Genomic DNA, 27,720 nt, shown 5'->3' with positions numbered 1-27,720 from the left:
TCACCAAAGCAGGCTTTGTGTTTCTTTGCAAGGCAGGAAGGCCGGCATATGTTTTGCTAAACAGGCTACTTAAACTTGGTTTTATGTTCACACTCTGCCCTAAAACGAATAAAAGTTCACACATTTCCCATCATTTAAAGCGCCTCCTTGACGACAGAATGGGCTGACGAGCACTTTGGATATCAAACCTTTTATATGTGAAATAGCTGGAGTTCCCCTAGAACAACGTGAAGCAAGGAAAAACAGGTACACCACATCTATATTCACAACAAACACAGCTCAACAAACACAGCTATGTTCCTTTGCTTTCGACACTGCAGCGTGGTGCTTGGGTTTTTTTTCTTCTCTTTAGCGCCCTTGCTAGTTTGCATCATCCGTTTGTTTTAGGAGAAGGCATTAGAGTTTTACATAAAAGGAATCACCTGTAGTGTTATTCCTGTGTGTGTGTGTGTGTGTGTGTGTGTGTGTGTGGGGGGGGGGGATTTTCACATTCACACGTGGTTATTTTAGAAAAAAAAAAAAAAAAGACAAATATAAGAAAACGTGGTTAAAAAAAAAACCCTTTTTTTTGTTTACAAGATATGTTTGACTTAAATTATTTGTGGTGCTTACACCCTTGTGCCTACATTTCACGTTGCTACATCCAACAATTATTAATTTTTAATAATGAATTAATCATGTTTAGGTATAAACAGGATTAAAAAACAAGTCATAAACAAGAAGACAAAAATAAAACAAGGAAATAGTATTGTTATGCTTTAAATGAACTTTTAATTAAAATCAAATAGAATTTTGTGAAATTTTATCTTAAATGAAACACACAAAAAATGGTTAAATTAATAATGTACCTATGGTCAAATGGTACTTTAGCATCCCTTAAAACACTTTATAAATAATCACCAGTCATCAGAGTCGTGAAAGATTCAAAACTAACTTTATATGATTGAGTACAGTATGAGTACAACTGATCAGGCATTATAGTTAGCAGTAGCACTGACATAATACAATAAAGTGTGTACATGTATATATTTATTTATATATTTGCTACTCTGTGTAACAGTAGATGCTTCAGGATTATTTAGTAATACAGTATTAAGGGATTATTTGAAACAGGCTACATATTTTATCATCGTTTTATCCCCTTTAGATTCATTTAAAATTTGATATAAAATGTTTACCAGATCGAGCCGTTTAAGTGACAAGTGCACGCACCACGACCTCATCAACACGAGAGCTTTGATAATCTAGTATTTTTGATTCCTTTCCATCAGTGCTTGTTTGGTTGTCATTGGTCGTTGTTTTCCTATACTGCATGAGCTAACACAGGCTAAAACTAAACACATCTCCCATTTGTCTAAGTATGTGCCTGTAAAAACTAAAACATTTTATTAGAACTAGTTAACTTTAATTATCTCGAGCCATAAATAAATAGTAACTGGAGATAATCTCACAGTGGTGGGAAAAACAAAACACACACATACACACTCCCACAAAGCTAAATAAGGTGTATTATATCTATTATGATATTAGGCTGCTTATAATATAAGAGATAAATTATCGTCTACAAGATGCAATACAGATATAAGGAGGGTAACATCAGGATAACAGATGACTTCAGACCCTTTTTTCCTCAGAGAGCTTTTCTCAGCTCTCACCGCTGATTCACTGATTCACTGCAGATGGATCCTCGGAATGAGTGCAGATGTCACATCGCACGCCCTCAAGGTGTAATGACATCCTAATGATGCTTTTAATGTGATAATATATAAATATAGTAACCTATATGATAATAACATTGTATTTTTGTCATATATATATATATATAATAATTATTATTATTATTACTGTTATTATTAATATTACTATTAAAATGATTCATTATTTGGTTTAGATTTTTGTTTCTGTGTTTTTGTATTTTAAAAAAACAAAACAAAGCAAAACAAAACAAAGAGTTTTTTGGTGTTACTTCCACAGTACACCCTTATAAGCCTGTCAGGTCTACAATGGCTTTAATGAAAATTGTATCATCTCTGAGGTAAGGGCTCTTTCCGGCCAGTTTGGCCAGCGGGCAGAAGAGTGGGCAGCCGCTGGCGATGTTCATCTCACTGATCGGCCGCTGGAAGGACGAGGAGCTGACGTCTGGTCGGAAAGCATCGATGATGTGCTCCCTGTTGTTCTGATCCAAGAGCATCAGAGTCACCTGGCGGGGAAGAAGAAGAGAAGAGGAGTTGGTTTCGTGCCGCTCATTGAGAGTTTCGTGCGTAAACGTATTAAAATGGTTCCCCACCTTCTGACTGAACGGCCACTTGAGCAGGGCGTCGCACTTTCCCCTCATGACGACGAAAAACAGCGAAAGGTGCGTTCCCCGGCCCGTCCCGTCACCATTCAAATACAACCTTAGACACATTTTGTAGCCATATTTGCTGGAGTAAAAAGCTGCGTGGAAAAAACAAAAAAAAGAAGGGTCAGAAATGGAAACGGAGCCTAAAACAGCATCATGTGAAATCAGCAGAGCCATGCACGCTCCCTGAAGAACAACAAGGGTGTAGCGGCGTGGAATTCCCCTCCGTCTACACGCCAGAAGATAATGTCATGTGAACTGTATGACCTCAAAACAAAACAGAAAAATCCCTCTCACCTAAAAGCATACCACACGTGATGTTTTTCCATCCTACCTGGTGAGAACATTGCAGGCGCTCGACCAGCCACGGCATCCTGCCTTCGGCGCGAGAAGTCGGAGATTTTCCAGACGAATACTCCGTCGTAGGTGCAGAACTGGAGTTCGCGCATCAGCTGTTCGGTCTCAGACAGCTGCAAGTCTCTCATGGTCAGCGTCCTCTCCAGCTGTCGGACTTTGTTAGACAGATTTTCAATCTTCTCTTGGTCTAAGCGGTGTTGGTGGGCGAATGCTTCCATTGTAACAGAACTGCGCTCCACCTCGCGGTTCAGGACGCACACGATGTTTTCTAAAGCGTTCACCTGTTGGTGAAAGAAAAAAAAAAAAGAAGAAGCAACAAATGATTACTTTCCCATTTCACCAAATGAACAGAGTGGTTACAAGCGACATCAAACCTGCTGAGACTCACTTTTTTTTCCAGGTCAACAGACTGCACCGAGGTCATGGGCCCGGCTCCCTCATTAGGATCCCTGTACAGGCCCACTCCGGAGTCCTCCTGCCACTCCCCGGCACCAGAGCCCTCTGAGCGAGCCCGAGTCGCTGACAGCACCAGAGGCAGCAGCAGACGCAAGTGCTCCATAGTACTGTTGAACTCGTGGTCACAGAGCTTCCCGTTCTCTACCTGACACAGAAACACGGGAGAGCTCGTCTAAGTTTTATTGAGACAAAGGTCAAACCAGTTAGTTTTGAGCTGTGGTGTCCAGTTTGTGCCTTCAGTAGGACAAATTTAGCTCTAGGTGTGGTGACTACCAAACTAGGCGAGTGGCTCCAGCAGTTCCCAGGAACAACATCGGAGATCTCTGTCCACAGAGTGCAGTCCTAGGAACAGTTAAGATACTGCACAGGACCCTCAAGCTCCCAGGCCTCCGGTAGAGGACCCAAGCTTGAAGGATAGACCGGATAGCGGGGGCGAGCGGGGAATGTTTTATATATTTTTAAACAGGTTTCACTTGAGTATTTACATGCAGCGTCTTTTGTTCTGTTGGCTCAATGAAAGTAAACCCAATTTAGATAAAGCTTAAAATAGCTCTAAGTATGTGTCTGGAGGCCTTTTAAGATGTCTGCTGAGTAGTGCTGATTGCTTCTAGAAGAACTGAAGAAACAGCCTTATCTAACCTTTTAGACGGCTTCCTGGCAGCATGAGCAAACACCTCCTTAACTGCCACGATAGTTTGATTCAAAGGTGCCTAAGCTCTCATTGGTGCTTGGGTATAATATCATATCACATCACATTTGCCAAACTGAGCTCAGCCAACTTTAAACTACTGACGAAAGCACAGAGCGCGAAATATCTCATGTGAAAGGGTCACGTGACTAACCTCAGGGAACACATTAGGAAGAAGGAGATGAGAAAATGCATTTAATAGCATTAAGTCTGCTCTGCAATGACACCAATTTATCCAATGACCCCCGCCGAAATCTTTTCTGTGTGCAACATATTCTAGCTTTCACGAGATAACTCACATCTATCTGTGCTCCAAATACAAAGCAGCTGGTGGGAGATGATTAGCCTTGTTTAGTTGGAAACTCCCTGGCTCTTTTGGAAGTTAAACCTCTAACAGTGGTTTTAGACTTCTGTGTTAAATCTACGCTCCTGAAACCCTATAATCAGTATAACTACACAGTCTGCACAGGTATAAATACTGGAAACAGCGTGTGCCGCTTACGTAGGCTACATCATACGCTCTACACAGATTCACGGCATACATCAGGCACAAAGCAGCCACTCATATCTTATGTTGATGTAAAACAGAACAGTAAAAACACCAAACAGTGATGCTGTGACTTTAGCCAGGCCAGCTCCTTCATCTGATTTCAACTTCATAATTTACTTACAACAGGAAAAGTATAAGCCACATTACTACCTTACTGTACAGGACATACATTTAGACTCCTTATTAAACCACAAATAAGCATCGAAATGAGAAAAATGAGTTCGATCACACTGGTCAACCCTCTACGATAAAACATAAGACAGGAGTTTTGGTGATTATGTAACTGCACCTACCATAGACTTGCAGCCCACTTCACTGAATGGACACGTGGTCTTTGACTTGGCGCAAGACTTCACATGATCATTGAACTGAAATGCAGAATGAACAAAGATAAAAGACCACTTATAAACAGTGCATCAACAGGAAAGTGGAAGTGAAGGACTCCTAGTCAAAAAGAAACTAAGTATCATAAGGAGACTGCCCTAAACCACTTAGATTACATTGAAGGTAACGGCGCTAACCTTTTCTCTTGGTATCTTCTTTTTTCCACAGTCCTTGCATTGCATGGGAAACTTCAGACAGATCTCATCATGGGCCTGAAATGCATCGTATAGCAGAACGTCACTTTGTGTCCATTAATGCCAACAAAGAAGAAGAAAAACAAAAAACAGTGTATTTTAGTGTAGTCTCTTTATGTCCCACCTTTATCTCTTTGAAGTTGAAGGTCATTTTGCAGTACTTGCAGTTGAGAGTTCTTGCCTCGCATTCTCTCTCATTGTGTCTGTCCTTCTCCGTGAGAAGGATAAGGGTTTGGCAGCCCTCGCACAGGATCCGCTCGAATTCACAGCGACCTTCGTGCTGAGCCTGAAAATAACAGACATTTTTTATTTGTTATTATTTTCGAACTGCCTGTTTGTTACTTGTAAAGCAGGTTTTCAGCATTGTGAAAGAGCAAACTGACAGTTGGGTCAAACCCTTCCCAATCACTGATAAATAACCGCTTTTCAGGAAGTGTTTAAATGCAGGTGTAGCTGCTCTGGTACAGGGTGTATCCTTAGCTTCTATGTGGAAAAACAAGTGTTTTTTGTTTTGTTTTGTTCTTTAAAAAAAACAAAAAAAAAAAAAACACCTCCAACTGACAAAAAAAGTGAAAGTAAAAGCACAATACACTGATTTGAGTATGAAAGAGATAACTACGGTTCTATGATTGCGCACACGATTGTGATCAAGATTATTTTGATATTTACTTGTTTTTCATTGCAACCCCCATTATATGCACTTTTCTTACTTTCGAATGACATGCTAAGCAAACGAAATTTAAACAAAAAGCGAGCTCCACAAACATCTGATAGGAAAAAAAAGGGATGAAAATGTACCATAGAAATAGAATTATAATGAAGAGAAGATAAAAGGGGAAGTAGAATAATTAAAGAAATATATTTAAAGCTGTGTATTCGCCATTTAAAAATACCGGGAATCACGCAGACGGGGTGGAGCTTAAGGTGGGGTTAATCAACAGGGAAGTTGCAGTCTTTCAGAATGACTACCAAAGGCACGCTGCAGACCCAGAAGCAGAAGCTCAGGTACGTTAGCCGGTTTTTCGCTTTGACTGCTGACTTTCCAGACTTGCTACGCTCAAAAATCTTGAACCGGATCGCGTCAATAAAAATGACTCACATTTAGAAGATTCCTAATCTCATCCCTGTCCTCGGCACAACACTCCAACGCCTTGATGTGACTATTTTTTCCCCAGCTTCAGAAGGCCTCGCTATGGGTGTGTGCGACTAGCAATTTGTAGCTTTTCCCACACAGTGAAAGTGACTAAGATACCAGGCCAAAAATATATGCAAAGTGGGTGTATCACACAGCATAATAGTTTGCGAAGCAACAATAAGAGGTTGGCATGTTTTGATCTTTTGGCGTCTTCTTTTTTATTGTTTTTTTAATAAGAGGAAGATTCATCTGCGTGCTAGTGCTTGGGATTCCATTTCCAATCCGTGCAAATCCCACACATTCGCCTAGCGTTTTCATTTAAACAGCATATCATTTGAACATTTCCCAGGTGAAAAACACACACACGCGCACATACATGCACACTCACAAAGTGATGTAGATTAGGTCACACTGGTACGCTTAGTTAAAACCACAAACAGACAAGAATTGTTGTAAACATCCTTTTCACAGTGTAAGCATCATGGTGCCATCTGCTTACTACACAAACTACGTAGCTCATCTAAAACTGATGCTTACAGTAGAAACACAGCTGCAGACAGACACACACACACAAGGCTCAGTCGCACACACACTAACCAGCTTTATTTACTTCACGTGTCTTTCATGCATTTTTACAAACTCCAGTCTGTGTTCAATGAAATCTGGGTTTCTGCTAAACTGAATGAATACAAGCAGTTTCCTTAACAGCTCTATAGTTTAATGGTCAGTAACCCAGTCACGCTAAGCTCAACAGGGTTGTTCCATTCTGGTACTTTCCACTGAGCTTTTGTTGATAAATGAGGAGAGGCTGGGACTTTCCAGCCGCCTGTTAAGTTTCACTTCCTGTTTGCAGCAACGCAGCACATAGTACAGAGCGTGCTATGAAAGCTGAGCTTTTTTCAGGGAACACAGTGACCCGGGAACGCAGATTATAGGTCAGATTACCCTCTCACATAGATTAATAAATACTGACAAGGCTCTTTTTTGGTAGTGTAAACCTACATCCAGGTAAAAGGCAGCAATGCCCATGCCACAGGAAAAGACAGATTTCATACTTTACCTCATACTCTTTAATAGATCCAGTCCAGTTACAGCCCTGGTTCAAACACCTGGCTGGCAGGCTTGCTATTTCTCGGCCTGCTGCATTGTCTGGGAAAGCCTGTGAGGTGGGGGGTGGGGGGAGAGGGCAAAAACAAAGAGATCAGTGAACTCATAAAGCCTTCAATGCTCTTAAAAGAAAGCAGACAAGAGTAGGATGCATTGATGCATTGTGTGGTTAGGGAAACCCCCGCCAGATTGCAGTCATATTTTTTCCTCTAAAGGGCAGTAATCACATGCTGACTACTCCTAGCATAACAAAGACAGTGGGTTTGAAACCTGAATACATATAAAGGCTTACCTCACTGCTGTTTAGAATGGAAATGGGTTCCTCGTATATCTCCTCTTGACGGCAGGCTTCACATGGCTTTGGGCCAGAACTACCAAACAAGACAGGTTTGTGACTTTACTGTAAAAGCAGCGGCTCGACACCAACAGTCAGCAACAATTTCCTGCTGATCCAAAACTGCAGCAACTGCTGACCAGTGTGGATCACAGCTCGAGCAGAGGAACGTTTAATCAATACAAGGGAAATGAAAAGAAGCTTGTAAGCATCATATCAGTGGGACAAGAAGAAAAAAAAAAGAACTAAAAACAAAAAAAAGTTGCTTTAGCAAGTTTGAAGGCGATTAAATGAATAACCAAAACACACACACAAGCATAAACAAAGGGCACGTGTGGGTGCGACACATCACATGGTGAATTTATAACGTACATGATCTGGTTATTTTGAAACAAATAAAAGCACTCAGACAAATCACATGCGAAATCCACACATTTCACAATCACTTGTGTTACTGTTGTTTAAATGTTTGGGGAATTAACAAAGAGTCTGCCGGTTTAAAAAAAAAAAAAAAAAAAAGGTAAAATTCCACATTTTCTGTCACATTTTGTTTAATTATACTTTCATTAAACATTAGATAACACATAACTGAAACGGACATCAACTAGAAATGAATTAGTGTATCCATGTATGTATCTGTAACGAATACACATCACAAATACTCGTTACAAATACGTTGGTGTGACACCTCTTTGTACTTGTAGTGAATATTCAATACAAATCCAGCGTTTTTCCTCATGTATTAGTTTTTGTTAATATTCTTTACGATTACTCTGTAATGAATTTGAATACATAAGGCAATGAAAACACTGGATTGGGTATTCATTACAAATACACCTCATGCATTAACAATCCACAAGTGTGTGAATGACTCAGAAAGGAGGTTTTAGAAAGAAGACCTTTAGAATGAATCAGCAACACCACATCCTTGTGATTCACAAACATCAGTATGACAGGTCCATCATGTGGGGCATGAGTCTGCATTAATAACTGATCTTGTCTGGACAAAACTCCCAGAGTTGAGGAAAGATGAGGAAAGGGTGTGCTGAAGCATGTCCAGTAAGACAGGAAACATTAGGTGCGGGGTAAGCAGTTTGGTCTAAGGACCTCCGGTCTACCTGGTGAGCTGCTTGAAGCAGTGTACACAGAAGCGGTGGCCGCACTGAGCCTGGACAGGTTTCCTCAGGACCTGGAGACATTGCTGACATTTATATTTATTTTCCATGGGCACTGACAGGACACTGAGGGGAATCCCTGGTAAAGAGTTGGGACAGTCCAAAGAAATACGGGCCATTCTTCTCCATCAATCTGGTGCTATATCCTGTTAATGAGAACACAGAGAAACAGCTGTCAACAACCAGGCAGGAACTAACTGCAAAGATGGAATATAAACTCAAACTAGCAGTGAATTACCCGCTGGCAAGCTTAACTATTTAAAAGATCACCATGAGAATCTGTGTGACCCTCGAGGAAATATTTGTCCACGCTACTGTGTAAGTCTTGGCACAGCCAGCAATGCCACACAAAAAAAGAAAAGCATGGTAATAATATTCAAAAATATGGAAAACCCTGCTTAACACTGCAACGGCTGAAACAAGATCAGCAAGTCAAATGACTTGAAGACATAGGTACTTTTTCTTTTTGAGTTATCAGAAAAAGTCTTGTGATTGGTGGGATAAACATAGCTGTGAGAGAAGCAGCATCAGGATATACAACCTAATCTATTTAAACACGTATCTAAACCCGTTTAAAAAAATCCCCTGCTTACAAAGAGCTGAGTAACTTTAAACTGTAGAACTTGGTTTTGTTGTACAGCATTTCCAGATAATAATCAGATAAGTATCTTTCTACTGAGAAATACTAGTGAAATATTTCTCACTTTAATGCGGTGTGAAATGCAAACACAGCATTTACACGAGCTTTGCTGACATCTTTTGTACTTCACAGAAACGATGATGATGATGCCAGGCATCAGACAGCATAGCACATGTATTTTGGGTCTTTCCTTTAAATACTTTTCCTGCAATGCTGTCAACATTTCTCACCCTCCACAAATAGTTTCTGTTACCTTTGTTTCAGTTTCAAGCTCGCTTTAAAGCGTTAACACTAAAAGATCACTTAAGTCACGGTTTCTTACAGGAATGGCACTTATAGGGGTGCTGGCCACAGCTCCACCATGTGCTCAATTTGAGTAAGTTTAACTAAGTAATAGCGGGTACTGAAGGTACAGTGAAACACAGTGGCATAAATTAAAGGACGAGAAAGACGCAGACCCTTTTAAAAATCGTTTTAACATTAGCTACTTAAGTCAAAGTTACCATTAACCGTGTTAAAAGACTAAGACCCAATTACACTGCTGCCTGTTTTCCCAATTACCCCAATTAGATGTTTGATGCTTCACCAGATTACACAATTTGTGTCTTGACTTTTTCAAACCATGTTGCTGGCATCAAATTCACAATCAGCTCAACTTTAAAACAAAACTAAATTCTGTTCAACATGTAATATCTTTGCATTTTAAAATATAATGTCCAGCAAAAATGTCCAATCAATATCTGGGCTTTACATGAATTCAATTTTTAAATGCATTAACTTGAAGCTCCTTTTTGAATATATATTCTACAAGTGGAAAAGGTTTGCCAGCACCCTCTCTCCACACACACACACACACACACACACACACACACACACACATATATATACTTTATATTATTTTATACCTGGTTAAATTAAGGCACCAAATTTAGGAAACCCTCATGGTCTTTGGTTAAAATACCTCCTTTAACTGTGTTCAGTATGTCTTAGAAATTATCAAGAGTTATATTCTGGCAATCAGAAGATGGTAAACATATTTTTTACATTTACATTTAAACAATATCTTCCCTCACTAATTCTAACTGTTTAAAATCATTCTTCCATTAAAGTACTTTATGGTAGGAAATCATTTTAGACTGAAATCTGTGAAGAAAAAAGTGAATAAAGAAAATGCCCAACTGGCAGAAAACTCACCCCACCTGGTTCACAGACACCAGAATATTATGCACTGTCTGCTTCCTAATCACTTATCACTGCCAGTAATAATCTGGCACAGTTCACCTCACGCTTCCTACATTTGTCTACCTCAGACTAAAATCACAGCATATAGTGGCAGCTATTTCACCCACTGCATAAAGAACAGCACCAGGGCTTATTTTGTCTTTGCAAATATCCCTTCTGTCACAAATTTCTGTAAATGTTTATTCTGTCGGTATTATGCAATTTTTTTTATTTATTTATATTTATATATATATATATATATATATATATATATATATATATATATATATATATATATATATATATAAATAAATTCCCTTATGAAAAAATGTGTGGGGAATGTCTAGTGTTTGTTTTTCCCATAACCAGCAGATGACAACTCTTACTGATATATTTCCTTACTGATATATTTCATATATTTCCACTGCATGTGTAAGTGGGTTTTACAGGTGTATAAATTATATATAATACACGCCTGCATGTCAAAGAAAACTGCAAGGAATGTGGACAAAGTGCACCTTTGCATGTCACAAACTTGAAAATATGGTTGTTTAAGTTTGTGGTGTTTGTAGGCTTAAGGTAATATGTGGCAAAAGCCACACAGCTTAACAGTGCTGTCTCACCATTCAACCATTTATGTTCTTAAGTCAAAGCAGGTGCTAAGGTGAACAGAACAACACCCATACAGTAAATGTTAATGTTTAACTAAATGTGAATGGTGTATGCAATTCCAACAAAACAGCTCAGGTTTTTCCCCACAAAGAAATAAAGTGGTAAATTCCAAATTGTGTCTACAAAACAGCACCACTCCTGATGGTCACGAGTTTTCAATGAACTTTTTGCAGACGTGGTCTCCAAGCAGAACATATCTGAATCGTGTTTTCAGTGGATTTTTCCTTAGACCAATTTAGATCCTTTTCAAACAAAGCAACTAACTTTCATGGGGGGAAGTAAGACCACACAGAAAGTGGATGTTGAATCAAAAGATAGATGCAAGGAAAACCCCTATGTTTTAATTTCAGTGGGAGTATTAACACTGAAACTGGAAATAGTTAATCCAACTCCAATACATCACTCAATAAATAAATAAACATAATATATGTAAATCCAAATACCCATAGCTAAAAAAAAATAAGAAGCTTTGTGTCCTTCCTACAAACTCATCTACAAGAATTTTTTTTAGATGAATCACATTACAGCCAAGATCAGCTTACTGTCTAAAGATCCAGCTTTTAGAGTTTCATTTCATTTTTATTTATAACTGTGCTTCACATAAATTTAACCTCTTAACTGTTACTTAAATCTTAGAAATTTCTAACAAAATGAAATACTTTGGCATCTTGTTTGTATATGTTTGTTTTAAATCTAGATTTCTGTTGAACCTTTATTTTTAGAGTTTTACTTATCTCACCCTGAATTAGAACATATAGTAATATATGATTTGAATACACTGTTAATAATTTCATATTAAGGCAGGAAACGCTGCTTTTCTTTGGAAGCTCTTTCTTCCCGCGTGTATTTATTTGAACGCAATTCAATTCTGCCACTCACCCCATTCACATTAAATCATGAGTAACTTTTCTGTTACTGGTATTGCGTAAGAAGTTCAAGCCTAACTTCATTCTTACAAAACTTAACTGAAAAGCTGCGGCAACCTGCTGTGAGCGAAAAGGCGTGCAAGCTCGTGTTTGGATAATGTTGTAATTACAACATCAATTCAGCGCGATCACTGGATCGCGTGGAAACTAGTCATAATTGTCAGAGAAACACACAATGAAACACTGTGCATTGAAATATCAGAAACAAGAATTTAAGTTATATAAAAGGTAACACACACGAGGCCTACGTACAGCTAAACCTTGAAAAGTGACCTTTGTCATGTACAGCAGCATAAACTTTTCTGTGAAACGAACAACACAGCCAGCAACAACGAAATAAAGCAACAACAACAACAACAAGAATACAAAATTTCAGTCTCAACATTTCAGCTTCTGTCTCAGACAAATAACCACAGCTGCTCTTTAAAGCTACACCCAGCGTTGCTCAAAGCCTAAAAAACATCCTCTTCCTGGGGAGACTCGTCCTCTCAGCTCGCCATGTTGCCCTGCGTGTTAACGCTGAACTTCTGCGAGTTCAGTGTGAAAATGCAGGGTGCTTCAGACCCTTTCTCATACAAAAGCCCAAACCTGAATGTTTACTCACCGAGTTCGCAAAGACTGTCAGTGGATCTTACAGTCGTCACCACCACGGACACTATTTCACCTCGTAACTTAGCTACACCCTTAACACGTAAGCATCGGAAACTACGGTATATAAACCCGGCCAGCGCGTTCAGTAGCAGAGAGCTTACAGAGAGCTTAGCCACTGTGATGTAGGCTGTTTAGCATCTATTTTACTAGATTAGCTCCTGTAATATTTTAAATATTATTTTAGAGTTTGGGCTATTGCTTTTATTAAGCAATTGTGTACTTTGGCACGTAAAAAACACTTTAATTATTTTAATGAGCACCTGCGAACTTCAAACAGCTAACATTAAAGTGTGTTTGCTTTTACGACTTATACGTTTACCTACTCAGACAGATAATTGCTAGTGAGTTATAGGAAGGGATTCACAGCATGCAAACTGACTAACCTTGGAGTCTGGCTTGTGTTTCTCAACGAGGGGAAAACGCAACTCAACTTAGAACTCGCTCTTTATCATAATTCACGGACGGGTGTGTCACTAAGTGCACTTAGTTTTAAGCTGCTGTTAGCGAGGGCGCAGTAACGGCTGGGTTTTTATATGAAAGCCCAAAGCCACCCCTCTCAACGTAGTTTGGGCTGCTCCGAAGCCGAAAACAAGTGCTCCACTCACGCATGCGTACTACCGCAAAAGAATGTGGCCGCTGATACCCTTCCGATGGATCAACCGGCGGCGACACTGTTTTACAGTTTCTAAAGGTACGAGTTTAAGCAGGTGTCCTCTGTGTTACAGCTTAGTGTTCTTAAAAATAAACCTGGTGGTAAGTTGATAAAGGAAAGAAGTAGTGTGGGAGCCTTGCTGTCAGCATACACCAGGCACAGGGCTACGCGTTACTTAGCAGTATGTCAACCAACTGTTAGCTTAACGTCAGGGAAATGTTCATCATTGTTTACCGAATCACTCTTAAAGAAAACGTTGTAGCAGGCGAACAACACATACACTACACTGGGATGATCTTTTGACACGTCATCAAACAGTGCTGAATGTCAGTGATTTATAATTCATATAAATCAAAGTGTTCTCCAGCTTTGTGTCCCATGTGTTTATGGAGCTATCTATGCTCTTGTAGCTCATGCAGATCATTCATGGCGTGTACAGACTCAAAATGTGACGTAAATTAAGCACACGTTTCTGCCAAAACACATACACAAGACAGGACTGTGGCTTTCTTCTCTCAGAAGGAGCCAACATTGTTGTCATTATTGTTTTGTGTTTTAGTTTTTGATTTTATCACTTACGTCAATCAGTTTTTCACTTTAAGTTCAGGTAGGTTTTATTGCTTGAAAATACTTAATTTTACAGGTTTCAGTGTTACTTTTAGTCCCTATAATCTTTGTTACATTGAGGCCACACATTAGAGGAAAGCTTTAGGAAAATCAGTGCAGGTATTACAATAAAAACTCGTCTGATGGCTGAAACACAACCCTCCATCATATCATATGTGGTTGCAGTTAGAATTTGGGAACTCTAACTAATGGAACATATCTCGAAAAGACTTGTTTATGAGGAGACGGAGACCTATTTTTGCATTATTTGAACAATGAAGGGAGAGAAACACATTAGCTTCATCTATCTATTTATAATTTTCATTTTTAGATTTATTTATATTTAAGCATTATTATTATTATTATTATAGAAAAGTAATTTTGTGAATGCTATATTCTGCCGCCATAACTGTAAATGTGACAACTGTAATATAACAATGAATGACTAATTTTTTAAGTGTTAATAAAAATTAAGTAAAAAAAAAACATCTTTTGAAAGCAGTTGATTCACATTGTTCAAGACATCCAGAGTCTCAATACACATATCCATCAATGCCTCATCAGCCAAGCTATTATAAAATATTTGCCATACTAACAGATAGTTACTGAGGATATTTCCTCTGTATTTATTTAAATGTAATTTTAGTCAGTTTTCCAGGTTCAAAAAAGTCATTTAATTTAGTTTTAATCTGTTTCAAAAGTCTAGTTTTTATTTTAATTTTACTTAATTAAAACTTTTTTCTTTTTTCCCCTCTAGTTTTAGTTAACTCTAATAACTTTGATGTGCAGTGCAGTCTGTTACTACAAATAAATGATCTGAATGGTTTATCCTGCCATAAAGGTTTTGGTATTTGGACACTCCACTATCAATAATCGGTTTAGTTGTTTTTTGTTATAACAGCAATAGAATAAATATGTCTCTATAGAATAGTGCAGCATTTAATACCACTCCATCTTTTCCGTAGTAGTTTGTGTTCAGCAGCTGCACAGCAGCAGCACTGAGTTTGCAAACATCCACTACGATGGACTGTACCCTGGACATATTCCCACCACCACCGTTCAAAAAGCTCTCTTGTCCATTGGGTCAGGTGTGGCGGCACTGCAAAACCCCTACAGACATGGTGAGACACTCACGTGAGCATTTCCGTGTGCACTGATTTTCTTTCTGTGTGTTAGGGACTATAAATCGGTTAAGATGAGGATGTTTAATCAAAGTGCTGTTTACAAGGTCAGTTATAAACCTTAAAGCACAGCTGTTTTTGGGTTGAGGGGCTTTGGAGTTAACTGTATAAAATTTAGTGCCAAAATTTACATTTGAACTTTTTTGCCTTTGTGTCTGAATCACAGAGATCGGAGCCTAACCTTAATTTACATGTATTTTTTGAGCCAGTGTTTTCACTGTACAAACTGTCTTCTCGATCTCCAAAAAAGAACAAAGTAGCACAAAATATGTAAGAATAAAAAAAGCTGTGTATTTTTGGTATTTTGCTACTTTGAGGAATTCAGGCTTCTTGGTAAAACTGATGTCAGCCAGTCTCCAACTGATAGGGATGTGAACAAGTCTGACCTTGATGTGGCTTCAGATTGTGGGATTGTTTTCCATTTTTCAGAAATGATACCACTGATTAGTTTCTTTTCCCATGTACTGATAAAGCGTTTTGTATTCATCCTCAAGGGCTTATTCTCTGGAGACCTTTAGTACGTGACTTAAAATGTCTTGGAAACAAAAATGAGACTAAATACAAATTACAGCCACATATTAGTTACCCTGAAACTCCAATGAAGGAACAGAGTCATAACACCTGTCAGCTGACATTTAGTGAGGTTTCTCATGACATCCACTGCTTAGTATCGATTCATGTCCAAAAATAAATTGATAAATAAATGGATTTTTTTTTAAAAATGCATTTTTCACAGGCACAGAGGTCTTTCCCAGCTCCGTCTTTAAAGCAGACTGATTAAAAGTTTGTGAAGTTTCTGAGTATTGCTTCCATGATGAGTAAACAGTAGTGACCTGTTTAGAATTAACACATGGTTTCTTTACTGTAAATAAAAATATCGTCAACTTTTCACTGTACTGTCATGATGTTGAACTCGGTGCCCTTGGATTTCATGAAACTCTGGGTACTTTACAGACATGGTTGCAGTCCTGGGGGAGACAACGGGACACCTAGCACTCATAAAGCTCAGGGACAGGATGAGAAATGACCCTGAAGGCTACGCTGTCCTAACGTGAGTCAGTGTGGCAGAACGTCATAGTGCTTTCTGCTTCGGGCACATTAAAAATATGTGTCCTGTCTTCGAAGGACGCTGTTTAAAATGTAAAAAAAAAAAAAACACCACAATGGTGTGATGTGCAAATCTGATAAACCCGTAGTTTATTCACAATAGAACATAGACAACAAATTAAATGTTTAAACAGAGAAAATGTATCATTTTTATAATTTGATGGCAGGAACCTGACTGGGTATAAAAAGAGCATCTTTGAGAAGCAGCATTCCTCAGAAGTAAAGATGGTCAGAGGTTCATCAGTCTGCAGAAAACTGCATCTACAAGTCATTGAACAGTTTCAGAATTAATGTTCCTCAGTGTAAAATTGTGAAAACTTTGAGTTGCTCATCATCAACAGTTTAGTTGGAGAATCTGGAGAAATCTCTGTGCACATAGGCAAGGCCAAAATTAGTACTACATTTCTGGTGTTTTTGGACCCTGGCAGGAACCCTGCTGTCTTCTCTAAGCTATCCATTTAAAGTGGATCGAGGCAAAGACAAAGACAGTTCTGTAGTCAGAAAAATCCAAATTTAGAATCTTTGGGGCGAAAACATGGATGCTGCAAGACTAAAGAGGAGAGCGACTATTCAATTTGTTATCAGCGCCTGCATCTCTCTCTAATGGTATGGGAGTGCAACAGTGCACATCTGGAGAGGTAACATCAAGCAACTGAAAGGTATATACAGATTTTAGAGCAATATACGCTCCCATCCAGATGATGTCTTTTTCAGGGAAGGCCTGAAAGCAAGACGATGCTAAAGTGAAAATATGACAAAGAAGACCCAGGACTGCTGAGCAGCTGGAATCCAAAAGTCCAGCAGCTGGTTTCAGTTTTTCACAGTTTAAACATTCTATATGGTTAAGCTTGCATTGCATTAGTTTTTATTTATATTTTACACAGCATCACAGCTTTTTTGGAATTAGTGTTGCGCTTTATTCTTATTTGATTTGATCTTGCAGAGAAAGGCCGAGGATCCGGCTGTCTACGCTCGATCTGACAAAGATGGCTTCGCTGCCTGACGGCTCCTTTGGGAGGGAATACCTCAGATTTCTGGAGGACAATGTGAGTATTTGCTGATGTGATGTGCATATATACTTGTTTTTTTGTGCATTTGTAAACACTTATTGTTTGGTATAAACACGCTTCCTTCCTTCTTCCGTTTTTGAATTTTTCCCTCAGGATGTGACTCCTGACTCAAGAGCAGACGTGAAGTTCGTGGACAACGAGGAGCTAGCTTATGTCATGCAGAGATACAGAGAGGTCCACGACTTGCTGCACACCTTACTGGGCATGCCCACTAACATGCTGGGTGAGTCGAGTTCTGTGTAATCTGAAAATGCTATTTTCTGACATTTACTTTTATCAAAGTAAAGGTTTATTTATAGAAACTTCACAGCCAAGCCACGCATTGTCTTTATATAGTGCATACCTAATTGTATGTCAGTGAGAGTTATTCTGTGCATGCCTGAACAAATGTTTCCAGTTTTACAGCAAAAAGATTTGAACTTCATTTCTTCGCTCCCAAGTTTTCTCATCCAGTTGTCTCTACAAACCTACAAATCTCTAAACATACATTTTAAGTCCATTTGATATAAAGTGTTGACCTGAGTTTTCAGTTTTGCAGGCATCTCCTATTTGACCAATTCTATATCAGAATAAACCTGCCAAAAACTCTGAGAAATAGGGTTCACACAGAAGTTATTTTAATACACTGTTGGCTGACAACTTCTCCTTTTCTTTCTCCTAATTTAATCTTTAATTTGCATGTTTGTGTCCTTTTCTGTGTCTTCCGTTCAGGTGAAGTCGCTGTGAAATGGTTTGAAGCTACTCAGACCGGGCTTCCCATGTGTGCTCTTGGAGCTGTGCTAGGGCCACTACGGCTAAATGCAAGGTATAGTTGGGATAACAGGAGAGTTACAGTTTGACTGACTTGCTGAAATTTCTGTAAGTGCTGGGTTGAGTCTGATTACAGGCTGACGTCTGTTTCAAAAAGCAGCAATAATGTTGAGTTTAGAACTAAACTCCTTATATGATTACATTTTTGTGCAGCTTATGAAAAAATGTGACATCATCAGTGGAGCTCTGATGCCAGGATTCTCCATTTTAATGCAGTATTTCGATTCAATTCAGTTTCATTTATAAAGCGCCAAATCAGAACAACAGTCACCTCAGTGTGCTTTATGTTTTAAGGTAAAGACCCTACAATAACACAGAGAAAAAAACAACAAGATTTCCCACCAATGACTAACAGGATGAAAGAAAAACTCCCTTTTAACAGAAGTAAACCTCCAGGAGAACCAGGCATCTGCTGCTTTCAGTTAGGAATGACACACCGAAGAAAGCCAGAGATTAATAATAACTAATGATACAAATATAAAGCTGTGCTCTACATCCATTACTATTTAATAACAAATCGGTCACATTAAAGGCTAAAGAATTTATATTTAACTGGAACTTCAGCATGAACATCGATGCGCTCTGTGGATGGCTTTCATATTAAAGGAAATGAAATCAGAGCTGCCTCAGCAAGAGGGGAAGAGTCAGAGAGAAACTCAGGGCTCAGTGAAAAACCCCACCAGAGCATCTGTTACCTTGGTAACTAACCCAGACTTTAAGTCAGCTCTCTTCCTGCAACAGAAATCTAGCTAAAAAAAAAAAAGAGAGAGAGAAAGAAATCCAGCTATTAAAGATCAGATAAATATTGTTCTAAAAGGGGAACAGCAAGCTCAACAGGAAGGAATTCAATGTTGTAATCAGTTGTTCTCGTGAAATATGAGAATAAAAAGGGAGCCAGAGGGAGAAGTGAAAACCCGGACCACTCTCCAAGTGGAGATGGAAGTGAATGTTAGATTGTAGACAAAAGTGTTCACTCCCAAATCCAAATCATTTTCAGGTGTTCTGATCACTTCCATGGCAGCAGGTGAATAAAATCAAGTACCTAAGCATGCACTCTGCTGTTATAGGTGCAAAGGGTGGGCCAATATGTTAAACCCCATGGATTAAGAATGGGATGTTACTCAAGTTCATATGCTTGTGAAAGTAGACGAGTGAATACTTTTGGCAATGTAGTGTATGTAAATCCATTTAAGTCCATTTCTGGAGTATTTGACGTGTCATTGTTTCTTGAAATAAAAAGCAATAAACCATCTCAGTTACCCAGAAGCCAAACTTGCATTTACTGTCATCACCGAATGACCGCCTCGTCTTTATAACAGTTCTTCACTTTCAGTTCAGCACAATGGAGAAACTAATCGAGATGATCAGAAGTCCTTTTGTACTCAGATTTAGTGGATACAGTGTAAAAAGTCCAAAATAAAACATCTGGAAGCAGTAAAATCCTGTAAGTGACTAAATTGTGCGTGGGTGTGGGATGATGAAATGTATGTCGGCTGTTTTCCTGCAAATATAAAGTCTTCCTCATTTAATACCTGTGAACTTCCTCAGTATCAGGGGACTTTGTTGTTTATTGGCCAGGTTTCCTCATTATTGTTATATGACGCTCTCATCTTCCTTCTTCCTCCTTCTCCCAGTCGTTTACAGTCACTCTTTACATCTTTGGGCCCGTGGGCTCTCCAGAACGGACGGTGTGCTCGCTGCGTCCTCAGCATCTTCTACGAGAGGCGCTGGGAGCAGAGCCTCGAGGACCTCCGGCGAGAGCTCAACATCGAGCCACCTCCTGTCATACCAAAGGCTAAGAAGAAGAAGACCTGAAGAGGGAAAACATAATGAATGTTCTGGAAATTGCTCTACAAGAGACTAAACCAGAAATATGTAAAAGATTCTGTGGAAATTTGTAATGCTGGGGGGAAGGGAGAATTTCCCTCTGCAAAGATTTGAAAAATCTCCTGTCCTGTTTTTCTGGTTTTAACGGAAGATGATCTCAGCTGATGAGACGCTTTTATTTGTGTCTGATTCTGCCATGTAACTAGAATTATTAAAGTTGTTGTAGTTATTAAAACAGGCTTATTTTTTGACACTAATATTACTTTTTGCTCAGAAGTTGTGACCTCAGCCACTGTGTTTTCTATTGTGTGCATGTGGCAGAGTTCATTGGATACAGTGAAATACATCACAGTGTTTAAGTTGGATTTGTGGTACTTTTACAGAAAGATGTATTTACACAAAATATCTGCACTTGTTCATCTGTCATTGCTCATTAACTGAAACTTGAAATGTGCTCTCAGGGGTATTCTGACTTTTTGTTTTATCGCCTGGTACTTTTCACTTTCTGTGTTCTACAGGGTGGGCCATTTATACGGATACACTGTAATAACATGGGAATGGTTGGTGATATCAAAGTCTTGTTTGTGGCACATTAGTATATGTGAGGGGGCAAACTCCTCAAGATGGGTGGTGACCATGGTGGCCATTTAGAAGTCAGCCATCTTGGATACAACTTTTGTTTTTTCAATAGGAAGAGGACCATGTGACACATCAAACTTATGGTGTGCTTGGTTTCAACGTAACTTTATTCTTTCATGAGTTATTTACAAGTTTCTCTTTGTTCACAGCCATTGACATGTTGAAGAGGTTAACACGTGAGGAGCGGATCGAAATTGTGTTGATATCTGGTGAACGCAGTAACCCGGTCATTGCAGCAGATTTCAATGCACGACACCCTACGAGACCACCCATCTCCCATGCTACAGTCAGCAAACTGCTTGCTAAGTTTCGTGAAACTGGTTCAGTGTTGGATTTGCCAAAATGTGGACGCAAGAAAACTTTCACTAATGAAGAAACATCAGTGGCTGTCCTAGCTTCATTCAGCAAGAGCCCACAGCGTAGCACTCGCCGCATGTCACTGGAGAGTGGCATTAATCAAACATCCCTTCGGCGGATATTAGCTACTCACAAATGGCACCCTTACAAACTCCAGCTACTGCAGCATCTCAACGAGGATGACCCAGATCGGTGCACAGAATTTGCAGAATGGGCAAAACAAAAATTGGAACAGGACTCTCAGTTCACTCAGAAGATTTTGTTCAGTGATGAGGCAAACTTTTATGTGAATGGTGAAGTTAACAAACAAAACCACCGCTATTGGTCTGACACTAACCCACATTGGATGGATCCCTCCAAGACTGCTGGAACAACAAAAGTGATGGTGTGGTATATGGGGTACAATGATAGTGGGTCCATTCTTCATCAATGGAAACCTCAAGGCCACTGGATATGTGAAATTGCTACATGATGATGTGTTTCCCTCTTTATGCACTGAAGCTGGCACGTTCCCTGAGTTTTTCCAGCAAGATGGTGCACCACCACATTATGGGTGCCAGGTCCGAGCATTCCTAGATGAACAGTTTCCTGGAACGTGGATTGGTCGTCATGGGCCAGTTGAATGGCCCCCAAGGTCCCCCGATCTGACCCCCTTAGACTTTTATCTTTGGGGTCATCTGAAGGCAATTGTCTATGGTGTGAAGATACGAGATGTGCAGCACCTGAAACTACGGATACTGGATGCCTGTGCTGGCATTTCTCCTGCGGTGTTGCTATCAGTGTGTGAAGAGTGGGAGAAGAGGGTTGCATTGACAATCCAACGCAATCGGCAGCACATTGAACACATATGTGTTATAAAATATTTTATAAGTGGTCAGAAACTTGTAAATAACTCATGAAAGAATAAAGTTACGTTGAAACCAAGCCCACCATTGTTTTTCTTGTGACATTACCAATAAGTTTGATGTGTCACATGGCCCTCTTCCTATTGAAAAAACAAAAGTTGTATCCAAGATGGCCGACTTCTAAATGGCCACCATGGTCTCCACCCATCTTGAGGAGTTTGCCCCCTCACATATACTAATGTGCCACAAACAGGACTTTAATATCACCAACCATTCCCATGTTATTACAGTGTATCCATATAAATGGCCCACCCTGTACAACAAAAAAACTAAACAGGATTATAAAACGAGATTGCAGGTTAGCAAAATCATAGTATGATCCAACTCTGGGAGTCGTGAGGGGGGAGCGAAACACCTCCACTGGGGCGGAGCCAACCTTTCCTAAATCTCGTGCTCAGGTCTCTCATACCTTGTAGTATAACTACAACGTTTTAGTTTTTTTATGTTTTGTTATTATATTGGTCTAAAAATCCCCAAAGGACACAAATTGAAATTGAATTTACAAAACAAAAATAATCTAAAATGCTGATCCGATTGAGCAATACTTTGTAAGGTTATAATACATTAGTGGCCACTTTATTAGGTGCATTTTGCTAGTAGCAGGTTGGCTTTTTTTTTTTTTGCTTTCAAAGCTACCTTTATACTTCATGCTGCTGGAAACGGTCATCAGACAATCAACAACACCTGAGTTATTGAGTGTCATGTAGGCTGTAGGGTTTAACAGATCCTCGGTACTACGGGTCTGCAAAATGAACCAATGTATTTATACAACGCAGGATGGATCCCTGACTTCTTGTAGTTCACACCATGTAGTTTTCTGACCCAACCATCTGAATGTTGCAGCACAAATCGAGACTCATCAGAGCAGGCAATGTTTTCTAACCTTCTGTTATCCAATTTTGGTGAGCCTGCATGATCATAGCCTCAGGATTTGGTTCTTCAATAACAGGAGTGACAACTGGTGCAGTCTTCTGCTCGGCAAGTGGTTGTTTGAATTACTGTTTCCTTCCAATCAGTGTCACTCAGAGAACTCCCACACACTCTTTTTCAGATCATTCTCTGTAAACCGTAGGGATGGCTGTGCAGGAAATCCCAGTAGATCTGTAGTTCCTGCAATACTCATACTGTCTGGCAATAACAAACATGCTAGATTCAAAGTAGCTTAAATCCCCCTTCTGATGTTCGGTTTGATAATCAAAAGGTAGTTTTTAGTTGTAAGTAAAACACTGTACATAATAAAGTGGCCATTTAATGTGTAAATATTGCCAATTGTTTAGGGTTTATATAAATGCTAATATTGATCTGATATCCATGCAGTGAGTAATTGCAAAACTGAATGCAGTTGTCAAATGACTGAGGAACAAAAGCACCTGATGATTCATGAACTCTGATGGGGAAAGGAGTGTGTGATAGGGCAGCTGTATTCCTTGACCTTTTGACTGTCTTATTGCAAACTTTACTCTCCTTTTTACAGTAATAACGACACGAGGAGGAAGTAAAATTCTGTACACCTGTCGAGCTGTAACGGCCGAACAGAAGCAGCTTTCCTGGTAAAAACATACATGTCAGTGAGGTCACAAGAGATGTTTTTAAATCGTCCCTAATTCACTGCTCAAAAATATAAGAACAGAAAATCTTTGTTTAACTTTTCCAATGTAGTATTTCAGATACAAAATATAATTTTCTTTGGGCAAATGCCTGATTTTGTCTCATATGTTAAAGTGCGCTCGTTATAAATGAAATTATCTGTTGCAGAAGACACTTTTGTATGCAGAGTCTACGGTCTTATAGTGATTGCTACATGCTGGAAAATTTACTGTGTAAGATTGAAATAACCGTTTGTTTCACATCCTAATGACGAAGCATGATTTGTATGATCAACGGTCTTTGATCAGTCATTGCACAAATATACTGTTGATAAGGTTGCAGCTGCAATCAGCTGAGACTGAAGAAGTCACTTGGATGAGTGACGAAACGTTTCTCCCACTGAAAACGCTACGTCCAGATGAACAGAGTCAACCTTTAGGGATCGCTTTTTGGAGGTTTACATGTTTCCTCTCTGGTGCTCGTGAATGTACAATCTACTTTCCAATTTAGGGTTATGAGGGGGCTGGAGCTAACTCCAGCTGTCACAGAGACAGACACACCCATGACCCATTTGGAATTACCATTTAACCTCAAACATGCATGTCTTTGGATGTCAGGAGACACCCGGGAACATAGAAATTCAGCACGGAAAAGCCAAAGCCTGATGGATTCAAATCCAGGAACTTGTTCTGTGAGGCATCAGTGCCAATCACTGCACCACCAGCCACTTGTCTTGGGCAGCCATGTCAGTTTCATTTATCTTAAAATTTGGGGAAGTTGTTTCACAGACTCTCATTGACAGTATGTACCCAGTTTGGGAATATCCTGTATTTTTGCATGACTGACTCTATCCGTGATCCTCACTGTTCTGAGAGGAAACTTGGAGATCACAACCAACATCAAGCTTATGATGTCGGTTTCTAAGGTCGGACAGTGGTGCCCTCTAGTGGTTAAAAAGTAGATGGCGCTTCAGTGAGTGGGAAAACACTCCCTGGCCACTCTGTCAGTCACACCCTGTTAAGCTGCACGCAAATTCAAATATCCGGTCGGTCAATCGCATGCCACCAATGCATTAAGATGATAGCCAGTCATGATAGACAACACACACATTTAAATCTTCATTAAAAACACATTTATTTTCACATTTATTCTCCTTGGAATTTGGCACCAGTTGACATCCTCATCCTTTGTTGTCTGATTTTATTTGTATTTACGTTTTTATTTCAGTTTTTTAATCTTATTTTATTTTAATGTTAAGTATTATATTAAAATTTCCTAATGTTTTAGTGTAATTTTTCTTGTAGCCATATACTTTTAATGCACTTTTACACAGCTGACTTTATTGTTTTAAATGTGCTATGTAAATAAACATGACCTTGACATGATAGGAAGGCAACAGCAATTTAAATAACTACTTGTTATATTTAAAGTATGCAGAAGAGATGTACGCCTCGAAGCAGAAGACCACACCGTGATTTCTGCTGCAACATTCAGATAGGAGTGTCAGAATCTGGTGTAAAGTATATGAAAGCATGGGTCAGGCTGCTGGAGGTGTAATGGTGTGGGGGATAATTTCTTGGTTTATTGTGTTTCCCTTAGTTAAACCCACAGCCTATCTGAGGGTTATTGTTGTGGGAGATCGTCATCACAGTTGAGCAGCCGACAAATCAGCAGTAACTGTGATGTCATCATATTAATATGGGGGGAAAAGTCTGAGGAATGGTTGCAGCATCGCTGAATCCCACGAAGAACCAAAAACGAGAGCCAACCATGTACTAGCAAGATGCACCTGATAAAGTGTTAATTGAATGTATTATAACGTTCAGTGATAGACAAAGTTCCAGCTTCTAAATGTTCAACTGTTTTTCAGCAGTTTGAGTGTCTTTTTCTGCCTTAAAGGTAATAATTGATCACTTAAGAATTTCTAATTTCCCACATAACACTCTTCCCTCTCGCATTTTCAAGGAAGCTTTGGAGACTATTGGGCCCTGTATTTTACTTTTGAGTGCATCACTGACATTAGGTTGTGTACCAACTGCCTTCAAACATGCTGTTGTGCAAACCTTCACCCTAATGCTCTCTCTAATTACAGGCTGATCTCCAAATTCCCTTTTATGTCCAAAATCCTGAAAAACATAGTTCTTAAGCAACTTCAGGCCTTTTTAGATGTTAATGATATTGGTGAAAACTTCTAGTCTGGTTTCAAACCTCGCCACAGTACTGAGACAGCTTTATTAAGAGTTTTTAATGATCTTCTTTTAACCGCTTATTCGGGTTGCTCTGTGGTTTTAGTTTTACTAGATTGGACTTTGCTTTTCATGCGGTTGGTCATAACATTCTTTTATCAAGGCTAGAGGTCGTTGTCCGTTGCTATGGTGCAATTCTCTTCCTCTTCTTTCCGTATTTACTGTGGTGTCCCACAGGGGTCTGTTTTGGGTCCAACTCTTCTCCTTGTACATGCTGCACTTGGGATCCGTTTTCAAAAAATACAATATCTCCTTCCACTGCCATGCCGATGACATCTAAATTTACTTTCCCCTGAACTTGGATGTCTCTACCACACTGCAACCACTGTTTAACTGTCTTCATGATGTCAAAGTCTGGTCATCAAATAATTTTCTCTCCCTGAATGAAAATACAACCAAAGTTATTATTTTTGATAATCATAGCCCTTTGGGCCAGCAAACTGATACTCTTGGTCCTCTTGCTAGCCATCTCTCCCACACTGTAAGAAACCTCGGAGTATTTTTGGATAGCTCTTTCAAATTACAGAATTTTACCAGTTACGTTAGATTTCCAAAGCGAAGCCCTATCTTCCTCTGAAATACCTTGAAAAACTTATTCATGCATTTATCACCGCTAGACTGGACTGCAACTCTCTCTACTTGGGCCTCCACGACTCTTCTCTCCATCGTTTGCAGTTAGGTCAAAATGCTGCTGCACGCCTTTAAACTGGTACTAGAATGTATGATCACATCACTCCAGTTTTAGCCAACTTACACTGGCTCCCTGTCAAATATCACATTGATTTTAAAATTATCTTGCTTACTTTTAAAATTTTAAACAACTTGGCACCTAGCTATCTAACTAAAGTCCTCTACTTGTATAACCCCAAAAGAGCACCAAGATCTTCTTGTCAGATGCTCTTAGTACAACCAAGGTCTCGGCTGAAGTCCAGAGGTGATCGTGCCTTTGCAACTGCAGCACCTAGACTCTGGAATAACCTTCCTGTTGATATTCATACTTCCGAGTCGATTCAGTCTTTTAAATCACATCTTAAAACTCACTTTTTTACTTTGGCTTTTGAATCAAACTAGTTTGACTATCATCCAGCTTGTTTTTTAATGTTTGTCACCTGTGTTGTTTGTTGGTCTGTTTTCTTTCTTAATGCTTCATTTTTTAATTTTTCCCATTCTCTTTGAACCTTCACAAATGCCCCTTTTTATGTAAGATTTATCAAGAAGTATCATTCTCATATATTTACATGTGGAAAATGACCAGTAGCTGGATTATTTGCGCCAGCTTCCTCCTGATTGCCTTTCCCGCTGCCCGAAAGTACCAAAAATCCAACTTAAACACTACGCTGTGCTTCACTGTATCCCAGTGGACATGCCACACATACACAACATCGAACACTGCTGCGGCTCAAAGAAATAACAGGGTAATATTAGACTCAAGTAATAAAAGAGTCAAGTTTAGTAACTCCTTTACTCACCACATAACATCTAAAATTTTGACAATACAAAACAGTTTCAGATTATTGTTAAAGGGAGTTTCTTTTCCACATTTAAAATAGTCCTGGATCAACCAGAATAAGCGATGTTTTCTTTGTGGATACTTCTTAGCAACATGTAATCATACTAAAAACACAAATATTCTTTATTAAAAAAATGTTATTACTATAACAACACTACTTTATAATGGGATCAGCTCACAAATACGTTTAAGCCTAAAATAATAAGAAACAGTAAAAAATAAAGGTGTCTACAGCAGGACTGAATAAATAGAAACTGAGTGTCTGGAGTTCTCATTACTGCTCACACAGCGAAGCTGCTAATTAAATCTACATTAGAGGACGTTGTTTCTCTTTGTGGTTTCTTCACATCATTAATGCTCATTTAGCAATTTTGGCACTATATAACTGTGTG

The 27,720-nt window shown here is 39.2% G+C and overlaps 2 protein-coding genes across 4 annotated transcripts; one reads left to right on the top strand and one right to left on the bottom strand.

Moving 5' to 3' along the window:
* Positions 1 to 915: 915 nt before the first annotated feature.
* On the bottom strand, positions 916 to 13,292 carry traf2b (Tnf receptor-associated factor 2b). Of its 2 annotated transcripts, none has more exons than XM_085463797.1 (11): positions 13,215 to 13,292; positions 8,665 to 8,867; positions 7,505 to 7,583; positions 7,166 to 7,264; positions 5,095 to 5,256; positions 4,914 to 4,988; positions 4,686 to 4,760; positions 3,087 to 3,299; positions 2,676 to 2,979; positions 2,288 to 2,436; positions 916 to 2,200 (listed from the first exon to the last, which is right to left on the bottom strand). In XM_085463797.1, exons 2-11 carry the CDS (start codon positions 8,838 to 8,840, stop codon positions 1,982 to 1,984), a joined length of 1,551 nt encoding a protein of 516 aa, XP_085319923.1. In that variant the 5' UTR covers positions 8,841 to 8,867; positions 13,215 to 13,292; the 3' UTR covers positions 916 to 1,981. The 2 variants fall into 2 exon arrangements, with proteins under 2 accessions (XP_085319923.1, XP_085319922.1); XM_085463796.1 differs by lacking the exon at positions 13,215 to 13,292 and adding an exon at positions 12,785 to 12,870.
* Positions 13,293 to 13,390: 98 nt separating this feature from the next.
* coq4 (coenzyme Q4 homolog (S. cerevisiae)) lies at positions 13,391 to 20,449 on the top strand. 2 transcript variants are annotated; one of them, XM_085463800.1, is made up of 7 exons: positions 13,391 to 13,522; positions 15,058 to 15,210; positions 16,225 to 16,321; positions 17,321 to 17,423; positions 17,541 to 17,670; positions 18,159 to 18,252; positions 19,892 to 20,449. In XM_085463800.1, the coding sequence occupies exons 1-7, from the start codon at positions 13,459 to 13,461 to the stop codon at positions 20,070 to 20,072; spliced, it is 822 nt and encodes a 273-aa protein (XP_085319926.1). In that variant the 5' UTR covers positions 13,391 to 13,458; the 3' UTR covers positions 20,073 to 20,449. The 2 variants fall into 2 exon arrangements, with proteins under 2 accessions (XP_085319926.1, XP_085319925.1); XM_085463799.1 differs by having other exon boundaries at positions 15,055 to 15,210.
* The last annotated feature ends 7,271 nt before the right edge of the window (positions 20,450 to 27,720 follow it).

Source organism: Copadichromis virginalis, linkage group LG7, assembly GCF_057382275.1.
Source record: "Copadichromis virginalis isolate Kocher_CV1m ecotype Utaka linkage group LG7, C_Virginalis_male_GT1.1, whole genome shotgun sequence".
Lineage (NCBI taxonomy): Eukaryota > Metazoa > Chordata > Actinopteri > Cichliformes > Cichlidae > Copadichromis > Copadichromis virginalis.
Note: the sequence above shows the minus strand (reverse complement) of the source record. Positions and strands in the feature narration are given on the sequence as shown.